General features: G+C 41.1%; 2 protein-coding genes across 9 annotated transcripts in view; one reads left to right on the top strand and one right to left on the bottom strand.

Annotated features, from left to right (window-relative positions):
- Slc25a13 (solute carrier family 25 member 13) overlaps positions 1–1,328 on the top strand; it is a 180,164-nt gene extending 178,836 nt beyond the window's left edge. For both annotated transcript variants that reach the window (XM_028869835.2, XM_028869837.2), the window contains exon 18: positions 217–1,328. In XM_028869835.2, the coding sequence (XP_028725668.1) occupies positions 217–403 (187 nt within the window). In that variant the 3' untranslated portion in view covers positions 404–1,328. The remainder of the gene's footprint in view (positions 1–216) is intronic.
- A 12,852-nt stretch (positions 1,329–14,180) lies between these two features.
- The window catches only part of Dync1i1 (dynein cytoplasmic 1 intermediate chain 1), a 312,403-nt gene continuing 299,163 nt past the window's right edge, over positions 14,181–27,420 (bottom strand). For all 7 annotated transcript variants that reach the window (XM_028869831.2, XM_028869834.2, XM_028869832.2 and 4 more), the window contains one exon: positions 14,181–15,126. In XM_028869831.2, coding sequence (XP_028725664.1) covers positions 15,016–15,126 — 111 coding nt within the window. In that variant the 3' untranslated portion in view covers positions 14,181–15,015. The remainder of the gene's footprint in view (positions 15,127–27,420) is intronic.

The raw sequence follows: 27,420 nt of genomic DNA on the forward strand, positions 1-27,420 counted from the left end.
TGAATGCATTGCTAAATTCCTGCCTCCTCAAATGTTCAGTTCCCATTGAGAAAAGCACACAAAGCTCTCTGGATCCTGTGATAGTGTCCGCAAGGTCATTTCAAAGGGAGCATGCAGTTGACTAGAATCCAATTTTTGCTTCTTGTTGCATGGTTTTATTGGTTTCTACTGGGATTTTTAAAACACTCAGTTGATTCGGATTTACTCTTTTCCTAGGAAGCCCGTGGGATCCGAGCCAGTTCCTAAATCCCGGATTACTCTGCCTGCTCCCAATCCTGACCATGTCGGGGGCTATAAACTGGCAGTTGCAACGTTTGCAGGCATTGAAAACAAGTTTGGACTTTACCTACCTCTCTTCAAGCCGTCGACATCTACCTCAGACGTGACTGGTGGGGGCCCGTAGGAGGACTGGCCTGGAGCTGGCTGTAAAATGGTCGGAACTGCAGAGTCCCATCTCGGACTGAAGCATGGCCTCACCCCTTCTGCATCTGTCTCATTCAAATTCAGGTCAAGGCTTTTTATATGAAATGCAATCATTCATTTTCTGGATGTTTTTGTACCAAGATCATGTGGAATTTCCTAATTATTCTTTGGCACTCTGCCCACAAACCTGTGTTTGTGTCTTTTATATACCGGGGTTTGGTCAACACTAACTTGCTCTCGATTAAGTCTGAAGGAAAATGATGGAGGTCTCCTACCTGAATGATAGTCTACTGAAAGGCAGCTGTGGTTCCTATAGCAAAGAGTGCTGAGGATGTTTAAAGGGGTAGAAAGCTGGGTATATATTTATAAAAATGAAAAACACTGGAAGGAAAAAAAAACCAATACCCAGCCTGGACTCAAATTTTAAACATGCACAAATTTGGCCTCTGGATTATATTATGAAGGTTTTATGTGAAACATGTTTTTTCGTAATGAAAGCCACATTGAGGATGTTTAGTAATCATATTCTCTTACTCGTACCAAGTCTACTAGGGAAAAGTTTTGAATGTTAAGGAAGTGCTTTTGGCATTTTTATTATAGAGACAGAAGAAACTGAGACACAATTCTACTCCTGAGCGTGCTGATTTGGGATAAATACTTACATGATGAACACATGCTGATTACTGCCAATTTTAACAGACACTGTGAGAATAATGCCCACCCCCTTGTGCTGGTACCAGCCTAATCCCACCCCCATAGTTGGCACCCATTTGCCTTTAAAATCACTTTATCTTGAATCACGTCAGACAAATATACTCTACGTTTTTATTTAATTTGGGGTGCCTTGTATCATGGTCAGAGGTTTGTGTGCTTGTGAAGGGGAAAATAAACTATTTTCAAAGCTACTGATTGCTTGCTCTTGTGTATTTCCATGATGGATGGCAACCATGATTGTCATGAATGGATTTGTCCTCATGCCATGTTTAAGGATATCCTGTTCCTCCTGGAGTTAGCTCTCAAAGTAATGTGTGAGCTCATTTTCATGGTGTAGAATGAGTAGGAGAACATGTGTCTCACTCTAGGAGGGAAAGAACTACTGAACTGATATCTCACCCTGGTCATCTTTAATATTAAAGATAATTTGTGTGTCTGGAAAACATGTGCTTAGGTGGCTATGTTTATCTGTAAGTACTTAAGTGTGAATACACATGTGTGCATGTATGTATGGAAACCAGAGTTCAGGACTGGATGCCTTCCTTGCTCACTCTCCATCTTAATTATTGAGAGAGGGTCTCTCATGGAATTAGAGCTCAACAATTTGGCTACCTACCTGGCCAATAAGCTCTAGGGATCCACATGTCCCCATATACACAAACATACCACGTGTTCTTGGATAACATGTGAGTGCCTCCAGTCGTGGATTTTTACGTGTCTGATGGATCCAAACTCAGGTCCTCATACTTGGACAGCAGGCACTTTACTGGTGGGGCCATCCCCTTAGAGCCCCACGTGGTACAATTTCTTATCATGATGACTAAAATAATATAAAGCTTCGATGGAAGTTGGACATAAGAACTAGGGTGAAATGATATTTGTACTGTAATTTTCTACCAAGTTATACCAGACTCGTATTTTGCTGTAGCTAACCAACCCCTGAAATTTGCCTTCTTGTGCTGATTTTGGAAAAGAAGTTAATCTTGAAAAGAATTTGTGGTTACCTTCAACAGCAGTCTTCTCCCAAAGATGATATTGATTGAGCTACTGAGGTGTGTATGAACAGTCTTAGTCTCTGAAGGCCCCCCCATCCCTGTTCCTACAGGCTGACACACAAAGTGATATTCAAGTTGGAGAGTCAACATCATAAGTTATTTGCACACCTGTTACAGGTGTGGATCTTTACCAGAAATAGGGCATGTGTACATGTGACTCCTTCCACGTCTGTTTGACCAGACAAAGGCGTAATTTCCATCACATGATTTGATACCTACATATCGCCCTCAAAGATGAGTACCAGTGTGAGGATGCTATAAAACACAGAGCACCAGCGTTGGCCTTTGGAGTGTGGAGGAAAGCCTCTGAGTTCTTACATTCCCTTTCGACACTTGCTAGAAATTTTATAGAAGATCAGATTTTTCGTGGAAGAAAAACACTGACCTAGGTCTCATAAAAAGTACACAGTCCACCCATTTCTTTACGAGCTGTCGGTCTTGATGGGAGAGCGCCCTGGCTTTGCCTAGACTTATGTGGGGCTGAGGGTAATTCTGCACAGTGAAGAAGAAGAAACCAGAGGTCCAGAAGTCGGTGGAGATGGGACCACACTTCTCTGAAATCCTTGACTTTTTCTGTCTGAGAGGCAGTGGCTTGAGAGCCTTTGAAGGAGGCCTGCTTTCCATGACTTCTGCTCAGTGGGTGGCATGCCTGTGACGGGCCCAGAATTGGACTGCAATCACCATGTGGGGAAAACCACGTGAAATTTGTTCTGGGTTTTTCTTCTCCCCAAAGTGACAACACAACATGTCTGGAGCGGCGTGGCTGCTGTCATTGATTGCAGACGGTCCCTGGACTGTGTCCCTCTGTAGAGCTGAGGCACTGTAGGCATCTCACTCCTGGGTGCTTCCTTGCCTCCTGCCCAGGGGAACCAGGCTCCCCTAGTGTAGAGCCCTGGAGCCTTTCGGCTCTGCTCTTGGCCCACCTCATGATTACTTGGGAGGTGGGAGACAGGCCTAATTTTCGTAGCAGCCTTTTTAATTTTTTTCCAAGGAGAGGAAAAAATGTGAAGCTGACCACAAAGGGAACACACTGATTCTTGGGTTCCAGTCGTGGCTGGGTTTCCTGAAGCTGGGTGGCGCGATGTCGCCAAGCCCCTGCTGCACCTCCTAACCCACAACCATTTGCCCAGCGAGCTCCCTGGGGTCGCCTTAATCCCAGCAGCCAGGGTCGCACAGGGAAAAATAAGAACTCTGGCACAGAAAAGAGTCATTTAAATGCTTATTGCATTTCAAGCCTCAGTTTTTACTTAGCTAAAATATTTAGCATTGCTGGAAAACAATGTTTAAATCTTCGTGCTTATATGTTATTTAATGGTGTGGCCTGTGTAAACCTTGGGATGCTTACGTTTTGACAGTCTTCTGGAAATGTTTAGCAGCACATAACTCAGTGAGCAGGGAATAAAAACGGGGAGCAAATTGCGCTTGAAACCGTATGTAACCTCCTCGGACTGTGTGTTCAGAATGCACGGCATGTTGGAAAGCTTCAGGTGGAGGCAGGGGTGGGGTGGGGGGCTTCAGTGGTAACATGTGATGAGTCTGTGTCAGAGCCCAGTCTATCTGCCTTCCCATTAACCCTTCCCTCCGAGCCATCGTGCGTCTCTGACCACAGCAGCCAGACGTGCAGGGATGAATTTGTACTCTTGCCACTGAGCAAAATCCCATTTTAAATTTCTGGGTAATCGAATGCTTTCAGGATGTGGATTTTTCCACAGCTTTCTAAAATGTTCTTTCCACAAGCGTCTTCCACAAAGAGGTGTGTGCCTTTTGTTTTACCTTTGGTGGGGGGTGGCAATCTTCTCCCATGGATTCAACCTTTGGTGTTAGGAAGATAAGATGTGCTCACAAAATTGCCCGCTTCTTCTTAATGTCTTGGACAGCAGCACCCTGACTTGTGTTTTCCTGAACAGTGGCCTCCTCTCCCCTGAAACCTGACAGGGTTCTCTAAGGGAGGGGCTGTTCCGAATCTTGTACACTTTCAGTTCCCATTGTGAAGTTATGCGTGCATGAATAGTCAGATTGATGGATTTTTGATAAATGTATTTTCCTCCACTGTGTCTCTCTTTTGTTGTTGGTGGTGGTCATGGTGGTTTTTATGATACTGAAGACTTACCCTCCAGGGCCTTGGACAAGATGTTCCATTACAGAGCTGCATCCGCCCGCAGCCCTTTCTGCGTTTTTATTTTGAATCAGGTCCTTCCCAAGTTGGCCTGGAACTTTTGATCTGTCTGCTGCTCTCAGCCACCCAAATAACTGGGAATCCAAGCTTGTCCCGTCAGGCTGGGGACACAGGCTGCTGCCATCAGCCTGGGGATTCAGGCTTGTGCCATCAAGCTGGCTACCACTGCCTTTCACAGGCCTTTTCTGCTGCTAGAGTGAAAACTAGAAATAAAGACCAATTGGCACACCCCTGCATACCGAACACTTCCTTTAGACATCAAAGGCCGATCTTTTATCAAATCAACATAGCTGTAATTTTAATTATTAGTAACTTGTTGCTGTGAGTCTGGAAGCATCGCATAAATTCAAATGTGAATTCCCCGGTCATGGTGAACACTAAACTGTTGTTTTAAAAATCCTCTCCCCTGAGCTGAGTGTTACCTTGGGCTTGAGATGGGTGTTTTCTTATCCTTGAATAAGTATTCGAAGCTTGCTTTCTGTTTCTCAAATCTCTTGGAAGCTGCTGCGAATAGTGGGTTTGTTTCCAGAACGGTTTGTTTTTAGCTAATGCATTAATTGACTGAGAAGCAGCCAAATGGAGCACTGCTTTCATCTGCTGGGGTACCTAATAAAATAACGGAGTTTGCTTTGAGACGCTGGGCTGTTAAAGGGGTTTGGGGGGAAATTAGGAAGACACAGGAATTGTGCATGTCTGAGGCTGACTTCTGGGTCACAAACACGCCTCCCTTCGTTCTAATCTGGCCACCAAGGCTCTGCTGCTTATAGCTGCTTCAGCATGATGCTCTTCAAGGGTGATTCGTGTTTTTTTGTTTGTTTGTTTGTTTGTTACAGAGGAGCAGTTACTAAGGTGATTTTAAAGTTGACCTAAATTCTTAAAACAGGCTTGTACAATAAGGTAGAGAAAAGCAGTCCAGAGTAAAGTAATAAAAGTCACTAAAGGCATATATATATACATACATGTGTGCATGTGTGTGTGTGTGTGTGTGTGTGTGTGTGTGTGTGTGTATGTGTGTGTGTGTGTGTGTGTGTATCCCATCGTTCTGCCCTACGTTGCTGATGTCAGCTCCTTCTGAAGTCCTCTCCCAAACACTGCCCTCTGAGGACAGAGTTCTCTGGTCTGTAAGGACTCGTTAAACAGGGGCTGTCACATGCCAGACATGGTCTTAGTAAGCCACCCCTGGTCCTTGAAGAGGTAGTATCCTTTTCTCCATGTTAAAAATGAGACCAAGACCCTCAGTAAGTTGCTGGCTCACAGTACTTAGGCCCCACAGTGTTGGAGCTCCAGTTTGAATCCGGTTTCTAGCAGCCCGCCCTCCCCTAGGAAGGTTTCATGGTAGAACTCAATGCAGAAAGTTCCTAGGACATGCACCCAGATTTCTGGTGGTAGAGTAAGGGGGAAGTCTGATCTCCAGTTGTTTATCTTACCAAGTACATTTGCTACCTCAAAGAATTTCAGGGCTTGAGGACCAGGTGAATCCTGAACCAGCCTTTTGAGGGGCCTTTTAAACAAGTTTAAAGCCTAGTAAAGTCAGTAAAGAGGACTGAGGTAAACGTGAAGCATTTGCCCCCCAGGAGTAAAATTGGAAGGCAGTGTGGAAAAAGCAGAGGTGAGTTTACAAACTGTTACAGTGCACCATGATATGAAGCCAACGGACCTGGAGCGTCTTCAAAATCTCCAATTAGAAAATGTCATTCTCTGACAAGGGTTGGAAATAATGGAAAACCAAGTTAAAAGTAAATACCCATGGATACTTAGCCTCCTAAAAGTCAATACCTATGAATATGTGTCTGGAGAGAAGAAAGGACCTTTGCAGAATGTGGGAGTTGCTGGGATGACTTTGGTCATGAAATTCTCATCACCACGAATGGCAGGAAAGTCATACTGTATTCTCAACAGGCTTCTTCCTGCCCCCTAAATTAAAGAAGGCATCTACCATCACTCTAGTCTCCTCCATTCTTACATAAACACGAGCAAGTTACCAACTACACCAAAAATTTGCAGTATTTTCTTGATGGGCAAAAAATATGTATTTTTTTTTTACATTAAAGTATCATATTTTCACTCCTTGAGAGTGTGGTGTGTTCTGACTGTGCACTTCTGAAGCAGGATTTTGCCACCTGAGTTCTACATGATGTGGTGTGTGCTATTAATCTGAGATGTCCTTATATGTTTTATAGCTGTGTGCTGCCACATGGGTGCTGGGAACAAACCCAGGTCCTCAAGTCAGTGCTCTTAACCGCCCAGCTGTCCCTCCAGCCTTTAAGAATCTGCTTTTTATGACAAGGCTTGTCATCTGGACTGGTCGCAGTGTTATATACTAGGCTGATACTCTGTTTTTATAAAATCAGAAAGACAGGAGGTGAAGGAAGAAGAGGAAAAGCCAGCAGCAGGCTTCTTTTTTTTTTTTTTCTGCAGAGAGAAGTGGAGCCAGTGTTTCCTGAGTTTTATTACCATGGGGTCCAGGCCAGCCTGGGCTACAAAGTGAGTGCCCCTTTCTCCCTATCTGAAGAAACAGGTTGAGCTTAACCTGGAGCTTCAAGCTACCCTTTACCCACTTTGGAAGTCTGTAATCTCTTTTTCCTTTGTCTTTAGTCTGTCAGTGAACGTGGACCCACAGAGGCCCTCATGTTCCTCTCTTTGAAGTTAAGGCTGACATTCTTTCCTTTCACTCAGGTTAGGAAGGGCCTTAATAACTACATTCTAATCCTCTCTATACATAGCTGGCTAATTTATGATGATGACACTTGGCATCAGTATGACCTCGTTGATAGCCTCCGCTTTGAATCTGCAAAGCGTTTGAATAATTTTTAATCCTATAGCAATGAGTTCTCAATGTCCCCAACATCAAGTAGATCAGCTTTGGCTTCTGTGAGACATTGATCTTTTTTTTCACTTTTCTGCTTTGAAACTTAAATCTTATGGCAGTTTTTGCTTCTGGCCGTAATGGAACAGTTGGGAAGACCAGAACTGTAACAGAACTATATGATGGAGTGTTCTTCAGACAGCTGGTGTGTAGCAAAGAAAGGGGCTGTGAGTTTGGGGAGGGAAGGAGCCAAAGACATCGATGCCTCCGCTTGTTACCTGAGGCAGTTTCCATCCACTGTGCAAAGTAGGAGACCCCAGAGACCCCAGCCGTGTCCCCAGATTGAACATTGAGAAGTCAGAGAGACTGAGTTAGGTAGGGGTTGTAGGACAAAGAAGCAATTAGAAGGAACTGATCCTAGAGGCAGCAGTGGCCATTACAGAGGTGTCTCCGGCTTCCGGTGGAGTACCAATCCAGCCATCTGTAAAAAGAACCTTTGCAAGACTAAGGAGGAAATACCTGAAGCTGAGAATGAATGAAGACTCCGGGGCTTCCTGGGGAGAAAGAATTTCTGCTCTGAAAGCCACAGGAAGGTCTTCAGCCTACTCAGCCCACCAAGTAGAGTCCTCTGAAGAGGGTCCGATAAGCAGGAAACTAGGCTGCTGGCAGTGTTGGATTGCTTGGAATAAAACCACAAAGTGAGCCTTCTAGGGAGTTCACTGATTCCAAGTATTAACTGTCAGAACAGAAAGCCATACCAAAAAGAATATAATAACTTTTAAAATTGTAAAGACAAAAATGCCACAACAAAATGAAAAATTAAATAGAAAGCCCCCACCCCCCCCCCCAAAAAAAAAAACAGTTGTGGAACTAGCATCAAAACCATTATAAGTAATGTTGTCAAGGAAATAGAGGAATCTGGGGTGGGCAGAAGCCAGTGGTCTAAGATCCTCACCCCTACACCCTCCACAAAACGTGTGTGTGTGTGTGTGTGTGTGTGTGTGTGTGTGTGTGTGTGTGCATGCGTGCGTGTGCGTGCTTGTGCGTTTGTGGTTGTGATTACAGGTACGTGTGTGTGGAGATCACTGGACAATCTTTTTTTTTTTTTTTTTTTTTTTTTTTTGGTTTTTCGAGACAGGGTTTCTCTGTGTAGCTTTGCGCCTTTCCTGGGACTCACTTGGTAGCCCAGGCTGGCCTCGAACTCACAGAGATTCACCTGGCTCTGCCTCCCGAGTGCTGGGATTAAAGGCGTGTGCCACCACCACCCGGCGATCACTGGACAATCTTGCTCACTCCATTTTGTTGTTCTGCTCTGCTATGCCAGGTTAGCTGACCTGTGAACTTACAAGGTTTCTCCTGTCACTGCTTCCTACCTCCCTGTAGAGTCCTGGAATCACGTACTACCTTGCCCAGCTTTCCCTGCTTCTGGGGCTTCAAACTCACTTCCTCAACACTCATGCAGTAGGTACTTTACCAAATGAGCCATCTCCCCAGCTTTGCTCAAGGTAGTCCAAATACTGGAAGGAAGAAAAAAAAAACCTGTCAATGAAAGTTCCATTTCTAAATAAAAATCATTCTTCAGAGATAAAGGAGAAATACTGGCAACCCCACACAAGCAAAAGCAATAGCATGTGACTAGCATCTATGCAAAATAATAAACACTAGAGGGAATCCTTAGGGCTGAAACGAGAGGACATTGACCCAGATAATATGAAAAGTAAAGGGTCATGGGTTACCCTGCTCAGTGCTTGACATGCACAAAGTCCTGGGTTCAATCCTTGTATGTCAGATAAATGTGTCAGTTTATCAAGAAAATATAACCTATGTACTTAGTAACAACTTCAAAGTACATAAATAAAAGTGGAAAAACAAAAAGATGAGGTAGACAGATTCAAAACCATGGTTTGGAAAACCCTGTCTTGAAACACCCCCCCCCCAAAAAAGACACATACACACACACACACACACACATACACACACACACACACACAGACATCCAGCTCTCTTTGAGGATGGAGACATGGCTCAGAGGTTAAGAGTGCTGCCTGCACTTCCAGAGGTCTTGAGTTCAATTTCCCAGCATCCACATGGTGGCTCACAACCATCTATAATGAGATCTGGTGTCCTCTTCTGGCATGCAGGCATACTTGCATGCAGAACATTGTATATGTGATAAATAAATCTAAAAACAAACAAAACAAAACAAAACTCCATGAACATAACTGTTAAGAGTTGATGAATAAAACCAGACATGGTGGCACATAACTTTAATCCTAGCACCTGGGAAGCAGAGGTATGTGGGTCTCTCTTACTTAGAGGCTAACCTGTTTTGTGATGGGGGAATGTCTTTCTGTATGCTGTGAAAATGTGTTGCTCTGATTGGTTGATAAATAAAATGCTGATTGGCCAGTAGACAGGCAAGAAGTATAGGAGAGACAAGCAGACAAGGAGAATTCTGAGAAGAGAAAGGCTGAGTCAGAAAACATCAGACTGCTGTCCAGGGAGCAGCATGTAATGGCACACAAGTAAGGCCACCCAAAATGTGGCAACATATAGATTAACAGAAATGGGCTGAGTTTAAGCACAAGAACTAGTCAGTAGTAAGCCTGAGCTAATGGCTGAGCAGTTTTAATTAATATAAGCCTCTGTGTGTTTACTTGGTCTGAGCGGCTGAGGACTGGGTGGGACACAGGAAAACTTCAGCTACAGTTTTGCATACTGAGTGCCAGGGAAGCCAGGGCTACATAGTGAGACCCTGTCTCCAAAATATAAAAGGAGGATGAATCTGGGCTGGAGAGATGACTTAGTGATTACAAGCACTTGCTATTCTTGCAGAGGATCTCGGCTTGGTTCCCAGCACCCAAATTGTGGCTCACAACCCTATGAAACTCCAGTTCTAGGGAGGTGTGGGTCTCTACTGGCTTCTGTAGGTACCAGGTGTGCACATGGTACATATAGATATATGTAGGCAAACACTCATGAAATAAAAATAAATATTGTAATAATCTTTAAAAACAAAAAAGTTGATGAATGAACCTTTAATGGTTGTGCATTTAGTTTATGCACTAAAATGTAAAAACCATACTTTTTTCATTTTAATTCTGTGATGAGGAGTGGCAGGTGTGTTTTATTATTTTTGCTGGTATTGCTCTTATAGAATATAGCTTTTCATATTGGTGTTGACCTTAGGCCTCGAGGGACTTGCTGCTCTCACAGATTAAAAAGTTAATTGAAAAATCAGTCAATCAGAAGAACGAACTTAATTAAAGGGTGGAATTTCAGAATGTATGCATGAGGATTTATGAATTCAGTGTTCTCAACAGTTACTGCAGAGGCTCTGTGATTGGTCATATGACTGGAAGAGTAAAGAGACCTATGCAGCTTGAGTGGGTTAGTAAAGCTTAGAGTACTCAGGGAGAAGACCACAGAGGACATGGTTTGATTATGAGATGTGTCTCAGATGTTCATGATTTTGGACACTTGGTCACCATCTGGTGGTGCTGTTTTGGAGTGGGGAGAGGCTCTGGAGGAGGTGGGTAGCAGAACTAGCCTTGAGCTTGTATAGCCTGCCCCATTTCCTGTCCACTCTTGGCTTCTTGGCTTCAGACTGTGTGACCAGTCACAGCATACTTCTCCTGCCATGCCTCCCCCATCACAGACTGTGTCTCTTAAACTGTGAGCTATGGTGATATTTTATTTGTACTGAATGTGATTTTATTCGTATGTTAATAAATAAAGTTGCCTGGTGGTCAGAGCTAATAGCAAGCCATAGCAGAAGTCTGGCAGTGGTAGCACGTGCCTTTAATCCTGATCACACGACAGGCAGATCTCTGTGTGTTCAAGGATACCACCAGCATGGAGACACACGCCTTTAATCTCAATACCAACCATAGAAGATCTGGAGGTCTGTATAGATGGGCAGTGAAGAGGAGGTCATGTGGTTGGGTTTACAACCAATGAGAAGGCAGAACAGAAAGTCTATATAAAGACAGATACACAGGAAGTAGTGCACTTGCTGAGGAGGACAGCAGTGGCAGTGAAGGGTAAGGTGTTTGTTTAGCTCTTAGTTATTGCTCTGAGCTCTTAGGCTTTCATCTCTGCATTGGCTCTGTGTTTCTTATTTAACAAGACAGTTACATCTACAGTGAGCCAAAATAAATTTTTACTCAGGTTGCATTGGTCAGGTGTCTCATCAGAGCAAGGAGAAAAGTAACTAACATGGAAGGTCCAAGTCAAATCATCTAGTGAATGGATCACTCTAAGGGTTGCATCTTCTCACTGTGCTCTGATGGCTTCAGCATTTGGGCAACATCACCTGCTCAGCTGTTATGAAAAGTGATGGAAGAGGTGAGAGGTGAGGGGGTGGTGGCTTCTGCAAAACTGACAGAGCTGAAGTAGGCTGGCAGTGTGCATGTGGACTCACCTCTGGCCCCTTCACCACCCACTCAAAATGGTTTGCGTGTGAAAATGGATGACTGGTTGTGCAGCTCAAATCTCTGATCTATGAAAAGAATTTTTCCTCAGCACTGTCTTTCAAAGTCACTCCAGAAGATGGCTCTAATCTGGCTGTCCTCCATGTCCAACTTTTATCCCCCAAATTGAGCCAACCTGTATGTACACCAGGCTCTGATGTATTTCTTTCTCCTTCTCCTGGTCATACAGAACCTGCCCCACCCCCACATATGACCAGGTATGCCAATACGGGGGAGGGGCACTGCTAAAATTCTGTTGGGCAACACTGGGCTCCTAGGCTACTTGTTTATGCCGCTTATTCAAATTCTTTGATTCTGGTCACAATTTCTATATTACAAGTGGCTTCTAGGTCTTTCTAACTGTGTTTTGGTAGGGCTGACACAGCTCAACTTATAGTGGGGCAGCGAGATGCATGGCATGTCCATATCCTATGGCAGCAGAATCCTTTTCTATGGGATGTGATACTGACGACGGATGCTATTCCAATATTGATGAAAAATGCTATTCCAAAAGTTCCATACTGTCTCTCCTCACCATTGATACTTGCATCCTAACTTCTTCAGCTGTATTACCCAGTCTTCGAGCTCCTTGTACTGCCATTCAGATCTATAGCAAAGTCCACCCCCATTCTATGTCCACCAAACGCCCTGATTTCCGCCAGCTATGGATCACAGGATATGGAATGTGTTGGCTTCAGAGGCCCAAATACCTTGCCAGGTGCTGGGCTTTCTTCTATGTGTTATGAGTTCTATATGTCTGCAGTTTCTTCTTTCCTTTGGAGGGGATATCTCAGTATGCTCCTAACCACTGGAAGGGTTGAAGGTCCTAAACCAGTTCACTGAAGTAGCTGGGATTAAAGGTGTGTGCTATCATACCCAACCTAGCACTTTGGATTATAACATATTCTCATAGATGTGAGGCAAAATCCAGACATGAGTATTATTCTTCTCATAATGTCCCCTTACTCTCTCAGTTATGTGAGGTCAGTACAAACTCATTACAGGGTCTGAGGGCCAAGATGTGAGGACTGTACAGAGGCTGGCTGTCTCAAGGGATCAATCAGGGACTTTTACATGCACCACCCAATGGCCTTTCCAGAAGTGACTCTGACTGTGCTTTACACAGGCTTCCCATGTCATGGAAACATTGAGATTTTTCTTTAATCACAACACACGGGCTTTGATTTACTCTTAATGACAGCTTAGTGTGTGCCCAAGAACTCTTTTCCAATATTTTTGTTACTAGATTGCTTTTAGACTTAAAAATGTTTCCATGTATTATTTGCATGCATGGATATGTGTGTGGGAGTGTGGAGGTGAGAAGAGAACTTGTGGGGGTCAGTTCTCTCCTTCCACCATATGAGTCCTGATGGAACTCAAGTCACCAGATTATACGACAATTTTTTTAGATACTTTTTTTTTGTCTCTTACCTCATCACATTATCATAATGGTATTTTGGCATAGCTTTGCATAAGTAAAGGGCCTATTGAAATATTTTCATAACCTAAAGTTAATTAGAACGTTCTCCTTTAACAAAACAGAAAATTTGTAGCCAGGTAGTGGTGGTACACACCTTTCATCCCAGCACTCAGGAAGCAGAGGCAGGCGGATCTCTGAGTTTGAGGCTAGCCAGATCTGCAAAGATAGTTTCAGGACAGCCAAGGCTACACACAGAGAAACCTTGTCTCAACACCCCTCTACCACCCCAGCACCCCCAAGAAACAAAACAAAAAGATTAGGAAATTTGCTGGAATTTTCAAATGTTTTTCTTCAATACTTCTATCCACTAAGTTTAGATACACATATATGAAGACATTCATTTTTAATCTATAAAATGCTAATTTCTGCTTGTATGGGAATTTAATTATGTAGGTACTATAGAGCACTTGGAGGAAAATATATTATAACTTTAAAATGTATATATGTATGTGTGTGTGTGTGTGTGTGTGTGTGTGTGTGTGTGTATCTATCTATATATTAGTTTAAGGAATCACTACCAAGAATGTGTTGAGGGAAGTTTTCTTCCTAAAATATCAAGAGCCTATTGACAATTTTTAAAATGATTTAACTACAATTTATTTTTACTCTTTAGCAATGAAATAACCCTTGAAAAGAATGATTAAAGCTGTTTATAGGCACATTCTCTAGTTTAATAGTAATTAACATAACTTCTAGTGTGAATTTAAAAATATACATTTGTAGAACATATGGCATTTGTTTATCTCAACCTGGCCTTTCTTATTCTACCATTTAACATTGTTTTTAAGACTTGGTGGCTTTGGTGACAGAGGCAAGGGAGTGTCTACCTCCTAAAATCTGAACAAACAACAATAAAAAGAAAAAAAAAGCCATACATGCATGTAGCCTTATAAAGATAAAATGAAGAGCCTTGATTTAAGCCTACCAGTCTGGCTGCCTAAAAAGTCATGTTCAATCTTTACCATGGTCCTCACCCATCTCTCCAACCCCTTGTCAAAGCAAAGTTCATGTCAGGTTTCTGCAAAGCAAAACATTTACCCACAGCGATACAGGCCTGGTTTGGAACATTTTATTGGCAATACTGGTGTCATATTCAGGAACCACAGACTTTTGTAGGGTTGTGCTAGCTTGAATGATAAGTATCAATGGCCAACTATATTTGAAATATTGTTAAAGTACCTAGAAATAATAGGCATTAAAATTCATTCCGTTCACTGCAACAAACCTCTAAAGACTCCGTGTTCTCAGTGGGACTGGCATACTGTAATTGTTATTTGGAACTTAACGTAACCTCAGCAGCAGCAGCAGAGAAAATACAGTCCTCTCATTACGCACATGCTCTAAGATCGTTTATTTTAATGCTTTCAAATAAATACGTTCCATGCAGCACGTTACAATAAATAAGGAGCAGCAATGTTCTTGTAGTAAATCCATTCATAATGTGAGTCACCATGTAAAACACCACATCTCGAGTCTTTGGCCCTGTACCATATCACGAGGCACGCCACATCTGCACCCAATCATATCTGGCTTCATATGGATTTAATAGGACTATGCCAGAAGTACATGTAAGCACAAATTCAACCAGAGGTTTCCAGCTATTAAACACAGCTACCAAGTAGTTAAAAGGCAACAACTAAACCCCTAAGGGTTCCCTCCCCCTTTTGTTTTTGAGACAGAGACAGAGAGATAGAAATGCTGGGGCGGATGTTGGGTGAGTAGGTACATATGGAGTATATGGGACGACACTGCACAACATGGCCCCTAAAATGCCACAGAGATACTGATACTTGAAAGGACACCAAACACAGCACGGAGGCCTTGACTGCAGACTCTGAGTTCGAGCATGGAAGCATGGGAGGGCCACAGGGGGCAGGCTCATCTCACATCTACGCAGCTAACTCAACAGCGCCTTCCTCCTCGCTGTCAGCCCGGTTGGCGCGGATCTCCACCAGGGTCCGGGCAAATCGCGTCCATTCATCATTGTGGGGAACTGCCAGCTGCAAAGCAAATCAGTGGAGAAACGATAAGCAAGATAACCCCTTGCATCTTACATGCCTTGGTGTTGGAACGGCCGCTCCTCACCAAAGAATGCAAAGGAAACCAAATACTCTGTGAACCAAGGAGGACCTGAAGTGTGGCGCTTAACCTATAGTTTTTTTTCTCTTAGACAGGACATCACTCACGGAATGTATAAAACTTTTAAAATGTGCATTAACCAAACAATCCCAGCAGCCACATTAAAGCACTCAGAATAAGGAGAGTTCTTTGTTCTTAGGTCCTACGGTGAGCTCAGCAAATAAAAGCTGCATTATTAACCACAGTTTCTGAATAACTGTGGCATTTTCTTTCTAGTCGAAGCTATCGATTTGTTTTCTAAAGTGCCATTAATGAGTCAATATACATGGAGAAAGAATAGCTTACATATGCACAGAAATTTTCCTACTATGAGGTCACGCTTGAGCATTTCCAGCAGGACCTGTGTGATGATGGCTATGACTAACTGCACTACTAACTAACATTGACTAAGGGTTCTGTTCGAAGTACATTCCATATATTAACTCATTCCTCACAGCAGTCCCAGTTGGGGTAAATTTATCCTATGTATGGGAACAAAATATTTCCATGTTATCGAAGGAGGGGTGGGGAATTGAAACATGGGGAAAAATCCTACCAAGGCTACATAGCCAGCAAGTACCTTTTCCAATGTTATGTGATTTCAGTACTGAATTAATATGCTATATTGATTTGTCAAAAGGGGATATCTATAAAACTTCCCAAATATTGTCTTCTGGTGTGTACAATTCAATGAAAAGGAATTAACACACCCTTGATAGAAATTTTGCAGATGATTTTTTTTAGCTGCACTAAAAGATTATGATTTCACACATAGCATCCAAAAGTGAGTTGTTTAAAGATAACAAAAAAGGGTTTGAAATAGGAAAACATTTTTTTGAAGATGAAAAGTTGCACTGAGTAGAACTTTGAAGAAGTTCAGATACAATAAAATTGATTTAGACATGACAGTCATTTTCTTGGAGTTTCACTATGTAAAATGGTGCGATCAATCCATCTGTATACTAGGACTCTACACGGTATCCATATATTCCATATATATGGAACACAATCACCTCAATCAATACACATTACTGAAAGTAAAATAAAAAAAGAGGAAGAAGAGAAATCTAAGCATTTAAATTATATCTATAGCTAGAAAATTACCCACTACACACAACCAGATGATTAGAGCCTTAAAATTTTTATTACAGGAAATCATAGTCTCAGATACTATCTGTCCCGCTCCCCTCCCCTCCAAAAAAAAAAAAAAAAAAAAACTTACTGGAGAGTGGCAGTGCCATTCTGTCAAGTGTGACCTTAAATGAGTTCTACTACTAAGGCCAAATGTCTCAAGAATGTAATTCTGGAAATGATGTACAGGTGGGGAAGCGCTCCAGTTTATTATCAGAAATGCCTCTCCAATGAGAGTTTTCATTCAAAACTATGAGTAAGTTTTGGAGTAGTGAAGTCGAAATACTTCCCTAGTTACGGAAATGAATCTAAATTTCCCTCGCAGCAATGACACACATTCACAGTAATGTCGGACGACATCGTTACCCCTTGGCTCAGACCACTTTCCTTATGGTGAGCACTTCTCTTATAGTTCTTCATTTTTGTCTTCAATTTTATATAATGCTACCCTGGGGAAACGGTACCCCCAAAATAAAAGATTCCAAATAGCTAACCAAAAGCATAAGCCCGCAAGAGGATTGGTACCATTTATGTGAAAGAATAGGTCCATTTTTCCTTCCCCTCTCCCAGTGCCTGACAAAATGCTTCCAAAAAGAACCATGAAAGGAAAGCCTGAGGAGACAGAAACTCAGTCAGAAGAACACTAACTTTTTTCTCACAAAATAAAGTTAAGAGAGACATAAAGCTAAAGACCTCACACCTTTGTATGACTTTAAAGGCTTGGAAAAATATCTTCTCCAATCCAACAGCATATTGCTCACAAGCAGACAAGGATGTCCTACAAACATAAGACTATACTGCTGTTTCAGGCAGTGAAAGCAAGTTCACCTGTGCTGACCTTTGTAACATTTTATTGACAGCACTGTACAGGATCTATACACCAGAACAAGAAAATAGGTAAATGCACTCACATTGTTTCATGGAGTAGTACTAGAGAGACTTAAGAAATTACTTTCGTTGAGATTATGGAACACCTAGCTCGAATAGTGGCCAGACGCAGGTCGAGAATAAATTGACAATCACGTATGCTATATAAAACCACACATGAAATGTCTAAAAGATAAATTTTATCAAACCTGAATGTTTCTACTAAACAAAATTATCATAGCAATTAAAGTGTTTGGCCTCTTTCATGGAGATAAGACTAACATTTAACATCTTAATTCCTAAGCATGATTTTAAATAGGAAGATTTATCCTCAAGGACATTTAAATTTGCAGATTAAACTTCACAGGCATTTTTATAATATTCAAACAGATTTTGTCCTCTTCCTGATATGCTACTGTTTTTTGTAGTAACACACACACACACACACACACACACACACACCAAGCTTTTTTTAAAAAAAAAATTATTCTGTCAAATGTTTTCCTCCCTAATATACCACACACCTTGCAGAAATATTAATTTGCTTTTTTCACACCAAATTCTGGAACAGAACATGCTAGAAACACAATTGCTTCTAGAAACTTGAAGTCGCTTTCCCTACCTCATGCTATGATGCCTTTTCATCTAGCTGACTGTAAAAATAACCCAATGTGAATGCACTGTTAGATGGAGAAGGTACACAGTAGACTGCCAGCTCCATGTTTAGAATTAAGCATCACATCAGGAAACATTCTAAGTACAATCTCAGCTCCAATGTGTGAAGGTACATTCACAGGCCAATTCCACACTGGAACTAATGTTTTTTGGCATTTGAATTACTTGTAGGTGAGACCAAGCAGGTGTCTTACACTCTTTGGCAGTTTACATCGATGACTGTAAATAAAATCTGTTTGGACAGAGCTGTCCTTCTCACCCTGGGCAGTTCCCGATCCTTCTCCGAGGGTGTTCTCAGTTAGAAAGAGCGAGAAGGAGGTGTGAGGGTGCAAATGCACTGGGACCTTTCTGACTACACCTTATTCATTAGTTAGAAAAAGGCTTTGTTCTTATTAAAGAATGATACAGCTCTTTGTCCTAACCAGTGCGTGAACTTACCAATACGCAATCAGCATGGACACCATGCCAGGCCCTGCCCTGGAACTGGAGATCCAGTGAGAACCCTTTTGAAATACGATGACCAGGAAAAGGAGGTGGAAATTAATGCTGTTTTTGGTTAGAACAGGTGAATACTGGCATAGATTTTTTAAAACATTACTGGTGTTCAGAAATGGAATAATATGAGAAGTGTGTCCTTAGAGCCACCCAGGTAGCTGGGACAAATGCTGACACCATGGCTTCATTCAGAGAATCTGAGCATCCACGCACTTGGATCCTACCCCTTGCAAATAACTGTTTCTAGTAATTTGTAAAGAATTTCCACTTATTGTATGGTGTGGTGGCACATGCCTTTAACGCTAGCACTTGGAAGGCAGAGGCAGGCAGATCTCTGAGTTGGAGGCCTGTCTGGTCTACATAGTGAACCCTAGGAGAGCCTGGGCTACATCGTGAAACCAGGTCTCAAAAGAAAATTACATTATCATGGGAAACATATTTATATTCTAATGATGATAATAATTCTGATCAATTAAAAATACACGCGAGGCGACAGGGAGAAAAAGCATGTGTAGTGAAATGAAAGCAACGTCAGAACGGCCTTTTCAAAACTGCTGCTGCTGAACCAACTTGGATCTGGAAACGTTTTCTGCTTTAGCTTTGTCTGCCGGAGTCACACAGAAGGTCACGGGTGACTCATATTTTCCCACTGCGTCTCAGAGCAGAGCTTGCCATAGCCAGTCCATCCTGACAGATAACGGCTACCTAATTTTTGGGCAAGTGAATAAAGCATTTGAATGCCTTAAGCATCGAGAGCTCTGATTTCTAAGACAATAAAATCTCAGCTCTAAAAGCACCCCCCCCCCTTTATAGATATGGAATAACCCTGTTTTTACAGTCAAGGGACTGAAGGCCAAAGGTAGTTATTGAGGTAGCAATTTGGCCTTAAGGAAAAGGGAAAATAAACCTCAGATTTGGCCAGGAAACTCAAGGCTTATTCTTATTTCAGTTACTGCCAATGGCCAGGCACTTAACCTCTCATTGCCTCAATTGTCAAATGAGGATGGGGACATCTGACCATTTATCAACAGAGACATGGACAGGACATGAAAGGTAATCTGAGCTAAGAGGGACCGAGTCCAGCATGGAATAGTCAGACTGTCAGTTGTCACTCAGATGAAACAGGTTCCTAAGTCGAAAAGTAGCGTACATGATGACATCAGGTCTTCAGTATTTTTCTGAGGACTGTTTTTTTTCTTGAAGAACGAGTGCGGACTGCTGTAAGAACATTAAAAGACATGTTTCTACCCCATGGAAAAGGGCAATGAAGGAGCTAGACAGTTTGCTTAAGTCACTTTCCAGGTGCACGTGGGGCAGGTAAGACCTCAGACTCTAAAAGTGCTCAGCCTCCATGGTAGAGAGGCAGGCAGGTAATGAGTTTCGAGTCAGCTACTAAAAGATTCCGAAGACTGTAATCTGAGATTCTTAGGAGACAAAAGGTCACCAGCAAAGAGCAAACGTGTGAAAAGTGCGGGATAAAGAAATCATGTATGTGGGTGATTTTAGTTTCTTCCACACCCCTCCTACCTCTGTCCCTGGGTCAGGCATCTGACCCTCTCTCTGGCTGAGTGGTTCACCCCTGCAGACTCATCTCCACCCACCCCACCCCCCACCCCTGTGATCCTCCAGAGACTCGGTGGTCTGACCACGGGGTGTCATGCCTGGGCATCTTGGGTACCTTGCAGGATAGGGAGGCACAGACGGGAGAGCAGTTAGAATTGGACAGAAAGCCAGGATCAGCTCACACCCACCACAGAGAGTGGCTAAATCATGCTTTCTTTCCCAGCTTGCCGCTTTTTGCTGTGTGTCCTTGGGCAACTTCTCCGATCTCCCTTATTTGCATGAAGGAAATTTGAGAGTGTGTCTCATGATGGGGAGGAGAGTAAGACAAAAACACAGGAAACACAGTGCTTGACCCTTTGTGAACCCCAGTTAAAGGATGGCTCTTACTTTTCATTCTTGTTTATTTTCTTGTCTTCTAATTTTTCTTTTTTTCTTTTTTCCTCTTCCCTCTCTCCCATTTTTCTTCACCTACCTAGAACTGCATGTTTTAGTTTATTTTAAAGCATATTTTATTTCTCTGAAATTCACACCAATGACTTCCTAAATAGTTACTTCCTTTAAAAACAATGCCTATCTTTCACGCACTAAATGTAAGGAAAGAGATTTGTCAGCTTATAAGAGAATTGTTGTCAGAGTTATTTTTTATTGTCCATTAAAAATTAAATTTAAAATATATGGATTCCTGCTAGCCATATATGCTAACATTCTCCCCCCACCACACCACCACTATTTTCGTTTTTCACATATGACCAATGCATTCCAATGCAGCTATTTTTTTCTTGTTACAGAATTTTTTGCAGTAGGATTCTACATTTTTTTCTACCTTAAGTTGTAAGGCTTGATTATTGCTGAACATGTTGTTATAAAAATCAAGTGACTATTTATAATCAGGGTTAAACACACAAATATCATTCATGTGTCCCTTTTATAAGCACAGAGCTAACAGCTCTCAACAGTCCCCAGGTAAATCTCCCTCATTTTTTCAGTAAATTCTAAGGATTTATGGTCCCTAGCAGCTGATTTTAAATAGCTCCAGTAAAGACTACGTTTCAAGGATCATTTCTATACTTCATTAACTAGCCGCAATAACTTCTACCTATGAATATTTTTATGATAAAATATATCCCAGGCAGTGCTTACAAAGGCAAGGTTTAAAAAACCTTGGATAATTAAGAAATTAGAAAAATATTCCATAATCTCAATTAAGTTTCTCAGTTCCATTTTCACGGCACACAAACTAAGAGAGGAGGTCTCTAGGTTTCCAGATTAACAGTTTGTAGACGTGTGGTTCATCGGTATCTTTGTAATCTTTCAATTAAATGGAGTTATTTTGAACAGTCATGGGAATGTTACATTAACCACCGATTCTGAACAGACACAAGAACAATTTCTTCTTCTGTGTTACCTTCAACACAGAAGTTTTTCTTCCAAGAAGATATTGTACAAATGAGACCTTTTCATTTGAATGCACATTGTTTTTTGTGCATCTACAGGAACCAGGGAAGCTTATGTACGTTTCCACAGAGCGACAGTTCAACCTCCCTGTACTCAAAAGGTTAAAAGAAAACAAGCCCCCGACACAGTTATTAATGGCACCCAAATTTAGGAGAATGTTAACCCACTGGCATGCAAATATGCATTTGTGTTCAGCGAAAGCCTATATTTTTTAGGACAATTCCCTTTACCACACACACAGAAGGCAGCAAAGTGGGAGGTCATAGGCTCTGAAACAGCCGCCTTGGAGCAGCCAGGCAGACCCGCTTCACATAAATGCAGCTCCGCTGTGTTTAATTCACGGAGCGGCAAGGCCCACACCACTGTGAACAATGGCTAGAACTACGGACTAGAATCCCATACCAGGATGCAGCTACATGGGGCGAAGATATGCAATAGCATTCTGCCACAAGATAGACTGTGATAACTGAGTCTTTGGAGTAGCTTCCGAGAAGTCAGGAAAGCAGGGCGCACTCACATCTGTGCTGTAGACTGCTATCACCAGCCAGTCAAGAGGTGAAAATTGCTAGGAAGGTTACTTGCTTTCTAACCTTGTCTTCACTGGAGGTATCTGCTTTTGAATTTCTTTTCCTCTGCCTACTCAACTGCCCAGAAGCTTGGAGACCCACTTGCCAAAAGTTCCTTCCCTTCTATCTTCAAACGGATGGTTTCTTTTTACTGCATGTTTCTCAGAACAACACTAAAAAAGATAATCCATTGCCACCTAATTAAGGTGAGAAATGAAAGCAGGAGGTAAGAGGCAAAGCGAATAGAAACAGCTAAGGTATTATTTACCATCCATTCCAGGAGGCCAGTAACTATTGGAGGAAATAAACAACTTAAGCACTTGTCTTGAGAAATGAACAGTTACAAATATTCTTCATGGTAAAATTTAGCATGTAAGCAAATCTGGTATTGAAATCTGGAGGTTTTTGCCTGTGGAGAAAACAAAAGCAAACCAACCAAAAGCTGAAGAAGAGACAGAACGAATTTCCCAAGTCGTGAAGATGCCCTTGTTTGCACGTGTGTTGAAATCATACCAGGCTCCTGTCTTCTGAAATGGTTGCATGTTGTTATTTTGTCTACTGTTGGGGACAATCCATTTCTCAGCCCAAAAGAGGAGAAAGTGCTGGAGACAATAGCTGATGCGCGATGATGGAAAATAAACTTTCTAAATTCCAATTGCCTCCCTTTCCATAGTACAAAAGATCAAGAAAGAGGCAGGAGACGAGAAAGGGAGCGCTCGTCGAGTCTCTCTCCACATTAGCTGACTAACTATGCAGCCCTCTTTCCCCTGATATTATTGACTATAGGTTTTCAAGTAAATTCCTAGCAACCACCGAATCTAAGCAGTTTTGACAATAAGAAAGCTTGTCGCTAAACACCTTAAAAACATTTACCAAGGTAATAAAAGAAATGTCATTTCCTCCTACTGAATGTTTGGGCATAAAAGAGGTATTTTTATAATGCAGTTCATGATTTATCATATCTATAGTGTCCAAAAAAAGCACAGTGAAAAGGAAGCATTTTTCCGGCGGGTTGACAACTGTTTGAATCAACGATTATGCTTTCATGGCACTGGTCGTCAACCACTCACTTTTAAAAGCACAGGAGGAAGACCAGGACAATGATTGGGAGGAAGGACAAATGGTCCCTTCTAAATATCCTTTTCTGTGCCAATACATTTAACTTTTCTGTGTCTACCAGACTACATTCGATTTGGAAGCTGCATTCTGAATGCTTTGTACAATTATGCTTTTGCTTAATTTCCCCCAAAATTTCACACCAGGAATCATTCATTCATTCACCTGTATTTATTGAATTCCTGTGAGGTGACAGCCACTGTGTTGGACCAGGTTAGCCTGCTCTAACAGACAAGACATATCTTTGGATGCTTCTCTGCACTCCAAAGGTCATAAAAACTTTGCAGATAAATTTGATAGCCAAATGAGGGATGCTAACAGGATTTCTTTTGAGGTCAAAAAGTTGTCTAGTCTTTATGATAATAGATACTGGAAGGTGTTCCATTTCTGCCCAAGGGGCTTAATGCCAAGATCAATAAGAATAAATATTGGGAAATAACTACCTTGTCATCAGGAAAAAGAGCTTAGGAATGGGCCACTCATGCAGATTATTTCTACAATAGTAGAAGGCTGGATATTACTCACATGATACATAATCAATGTATTTTAAGTAAAAAATTTAAAGTAAAAGATGTTGTGATAGCTGATATTCTAGAAACTCATGTAAACCTTCCTTGGAAATAGAATAAAATCATCCAATCATTCTTCCTCCCTTTTCAAGTCCAACCTATGTGATATATAAACATTTATAAACACACATAAGTGAATATTTGTTTTCATATTACATTCACTCGGTTCCTTTATAGAGCAGTATAAATCTCTATTCCCTGCAGGGTACAGCTTTATCCTGGGTTTTTGTAAGGTGCGATTTGGAGCATCTGCTGTCATTGATACTTTTTCTTGAGACAAAATCTAACAGTTTTGAAATTATAAAACTAATAGAATTTGTCTATCATAAAAAGTTTAACACACTAACAATTGCTTCAGAATCCAAACAGCCATTGAATACAACAGTGTGGAACCACAGAAGAATTATGAAGATGGCTACTTGTCCAAGCTGCCTTTTGTTTCAGGAGGTATACATTCATAGGCCATTTACCACTACAGTGATATTGAAAACTGATGTGCACTCTTGAATTTGGCTCTCATAAAAATAGACATTAGGGCTTTCTTTTCATTTAACTAACCATTCGTAACACATAAAAGTCATAAGTGTTTTTGTATCAAATGTGATACAAATGGAAAAATATGCCTGAAAAGATATTAATACCATAAGTCCATTTTCATAAACTGATTCTACCTCAATAAGCACACTATTTATATAGTAATTAATTTAATCATGATTATGGTCTTTTACATATATAATTACCAAATGGAAGTTGCTGCTACCACACAGACTATAAAATGAGTCATTATAACATTAATTGGAATTGGAAATAGTGCCTTTTCTTTTCTTTCTTAAATTAAATACTTTCCTCAGAAGAAATCAAGTTAATACTAAAATTATAATTATACATTTTACTCAAATTATTTTTTAAATACATGTAACTTATTATGACAAAGAACTGAATTAATGTATTAATTCAGAATGGCTGCTTTTCTATAATTATGTTTATTAGTATCACCAATCTGCCACACAAATATGCTTTTGTGTTCTTTGACTTCATTGCATGGCTCTGTGGCTTTCATACTAAAAAATTTATGGGAAATCTCAATAGTTCAACCCAATCCTGCAAATCCCAATGTTTGTCTGTGTTATCAAATGTGTAGATGCTTCTAAGAAAACTTGGTCTTTAGATTGTCAGCCTTTATCTGGGTGCTTGGTACCACAGAAGAAATGGTCCCTGTCTTTTCCTGTTTCGTGGTGAAGGGAAAACCAAAGGAAGCATTTGGTATCAGCTAAAGAATCTAAAATTGTTTCTCCATCAAAGCAGGCAGTCCTTGCGAGGACCGTCGAGAGTCTAGCAAGTGGCAGGCACACTTTCTTAATGAGAAACACCAGCGCCTCGGATGGTCAGGACCAGATGTGGCTAAGTGACACCAGCCCTGCCCTGCTCCTCTGGAAGCTGCCAAAGCTGAGGCGTCACCCAAGCTCTGCCTGAGCTAGAGGACAAGAGTAACCACACGGCTACCTTCATACACAGTCTCGGTCGTGAGGAGACTCCTGTTTGAATTAACACCCAGGTTTTAGTTTAACTTTTTATTTGATGTTCTGTCTACCCAATTCCCAAGGAGAGCAGTTATTTATACAGAGACCTGTGCTTCTTTTGAGAATAATGTACACCCTGTCCTACTAAAAACGGCTAAGAGCAAACAATTACTGCTTCGTATAATCCACTGGAAAAGAAATGTATAAATACACTCTGTTGACTCGCCGTCACTCAAGCCCTGCTCAACTTCTGGCACGTCTGTCTACCAGATTTTACTGTACTAAATGCTGTTTCTGACTAACTTCAAGAGAAACAGCTCTCGGATTGTCTTTTTGTTATTCTTATTCTTGCTGGCTGCATGAAAGTTGAAAACGTTTTTGTTTTTTTCTTTCTAAGCACTCAGCCACTGAGATATATCCTATGCCCTGGAGGCATTTTTTTTTTTTTAATAATTCTTACATGTAACACCTTGGTCACTATTTTAAAGTTTATAGCATTGGTCATTTTTCCTTTTGGGGTTCTAAATCTACTTTTGAACCTACTTTTTCACTTCCATTTAAAAATATTCAAACTGACATTTAAAAATCACACTTTTTATTCTTTTATTTATTTAATTTTATTTATTCTTTTAGCAATAACATTTGATATACATATTCAACTTCATTTTCCTTCTTAAGAACTTTTCAATGCATTTAAATATATTGAAGAATGTATTACTTTTATTGAAATTTGCAATAATCTAACTGCTGTTATTATAAGTAGTCATATCGAATGAATTATTTGTAATGTCACCAAAGTTAAGCATTTAAATTTAAAGGTTTATGCATGCTTCTATTTACTAATTGGTCAACGGGCCAGACAAACACAGCTAGGGTGATAAGATTTCCCCTTCTCATAAATCACAGCTTTTAGGTGATCATTTTATTTTGCAAATCCTACTTTAAGCTGAAAATGATTTTGAAATTTTGTCATCTGTGTAGTATAAAAATATAATCAGGGATTTGAAAGCTGCATGTATTTATCACAACTGAAAACAAAATCTTCCCTGGAAGAGGTTAATGGAAAAAGAAATAATAGGAGGTGGAAGATAAACTGCTTCTTTGAAAAGCAGAGCTGCAAACAGCATCCTAACTAATTCAGATAAGCAGCCAACGTAGTTGTTAGGGGATATTTGTGACAGGCGCATCCGTGAGACTGCACTGAAGCATTAACAATGGTCGCGGGCTTTCCAGAAAACACATCTTCAAGAGAGACAGGTAGATGTGCTGACTATCAATCATGAGGACATGTGAAGAATTCTATATACATTAGCCCATGCGCAGTGAAAGTCAGTTATACAGACATATGTAGGAAAGCCTGCTAGTCAATAAAGGAACTATGCTAGCTAAGTAATTTTTAGTTTTAAATCTTTAAACTATGTGTGTTCACATATCATTTGGAAAAAAAGAAAAATTCCAGCAGTTCTCAACAGATTTTTATGAGTATATTCTAATATAAACACATCTGAGGCTATATTTAGGCTTAATTTATGACTTGTTATTTTACTCGTGTTCTAATTAATTGAATGAGACCCTAGAGTGCCAGAGTGATCCCATCTGGTAGTGTGGAGATTTCTCAAACCGTAGTCAAAGGCTAGGCTCATTTAAAAAAACATCGAACTTTTAAATTTTATTTACGTGTATGTGTGTGTGTGTGTGCAGTTCTCTAAGAGGCCTGAAGAGGGTGTCAGATCCCCTGGAGTCAGAGTTACAGGCAATTGTAAGGAGTCTGATGTGGGTACTCAGAACTGAACTCGGGTCCTCTGGAAGAGCAGCAAGGGTCCTTAACTGCTGAGCCATCTCTCCAGCTCCTGTATTTTAGATTTCAGAAATTTTAAATGATCCATGCAACTACTGTCTACTTAAGTGATTTTTGAAAACACAAATAGAATAAAAATCACAACCAAATAATAAAAAGGGGGCTCTTTGTCTTACACTTTGCATAGCTTCTATTTATGCTAATGGAAGTTAAACACCTGCTCTGAGAAGGAAATAGGCCCCTATCTGTGAAAATAAATATGTGCAGCAGATTTCCAGATACAACGCTGAAATTAAATAAGCAAAAATGTATGCTATACAAACACAGCATCAGGTCGCCTGCCTGAAAACATGACTGCTTTATGTTGTACTTCCTGAGTTCGAAGCCCTGAGATATCACTCATACTTTGGCCTTTTAAATG

The sequence above is a fragment of the Peromyscus leucopus genome, chromosome 3, assembly GCF_004664715.2.
Source record: "Peromyscus leucopus breed LL Stock chromosome 3, UCI_PerLeu_2.1, whole genome shotgun sequence".
Lineage (NCBI taxonomy): Eukaryota > Metazoa > Chordata > Mammalia > Rodentia > Cricetidae > Peromyscus > Peromyscus leucopus.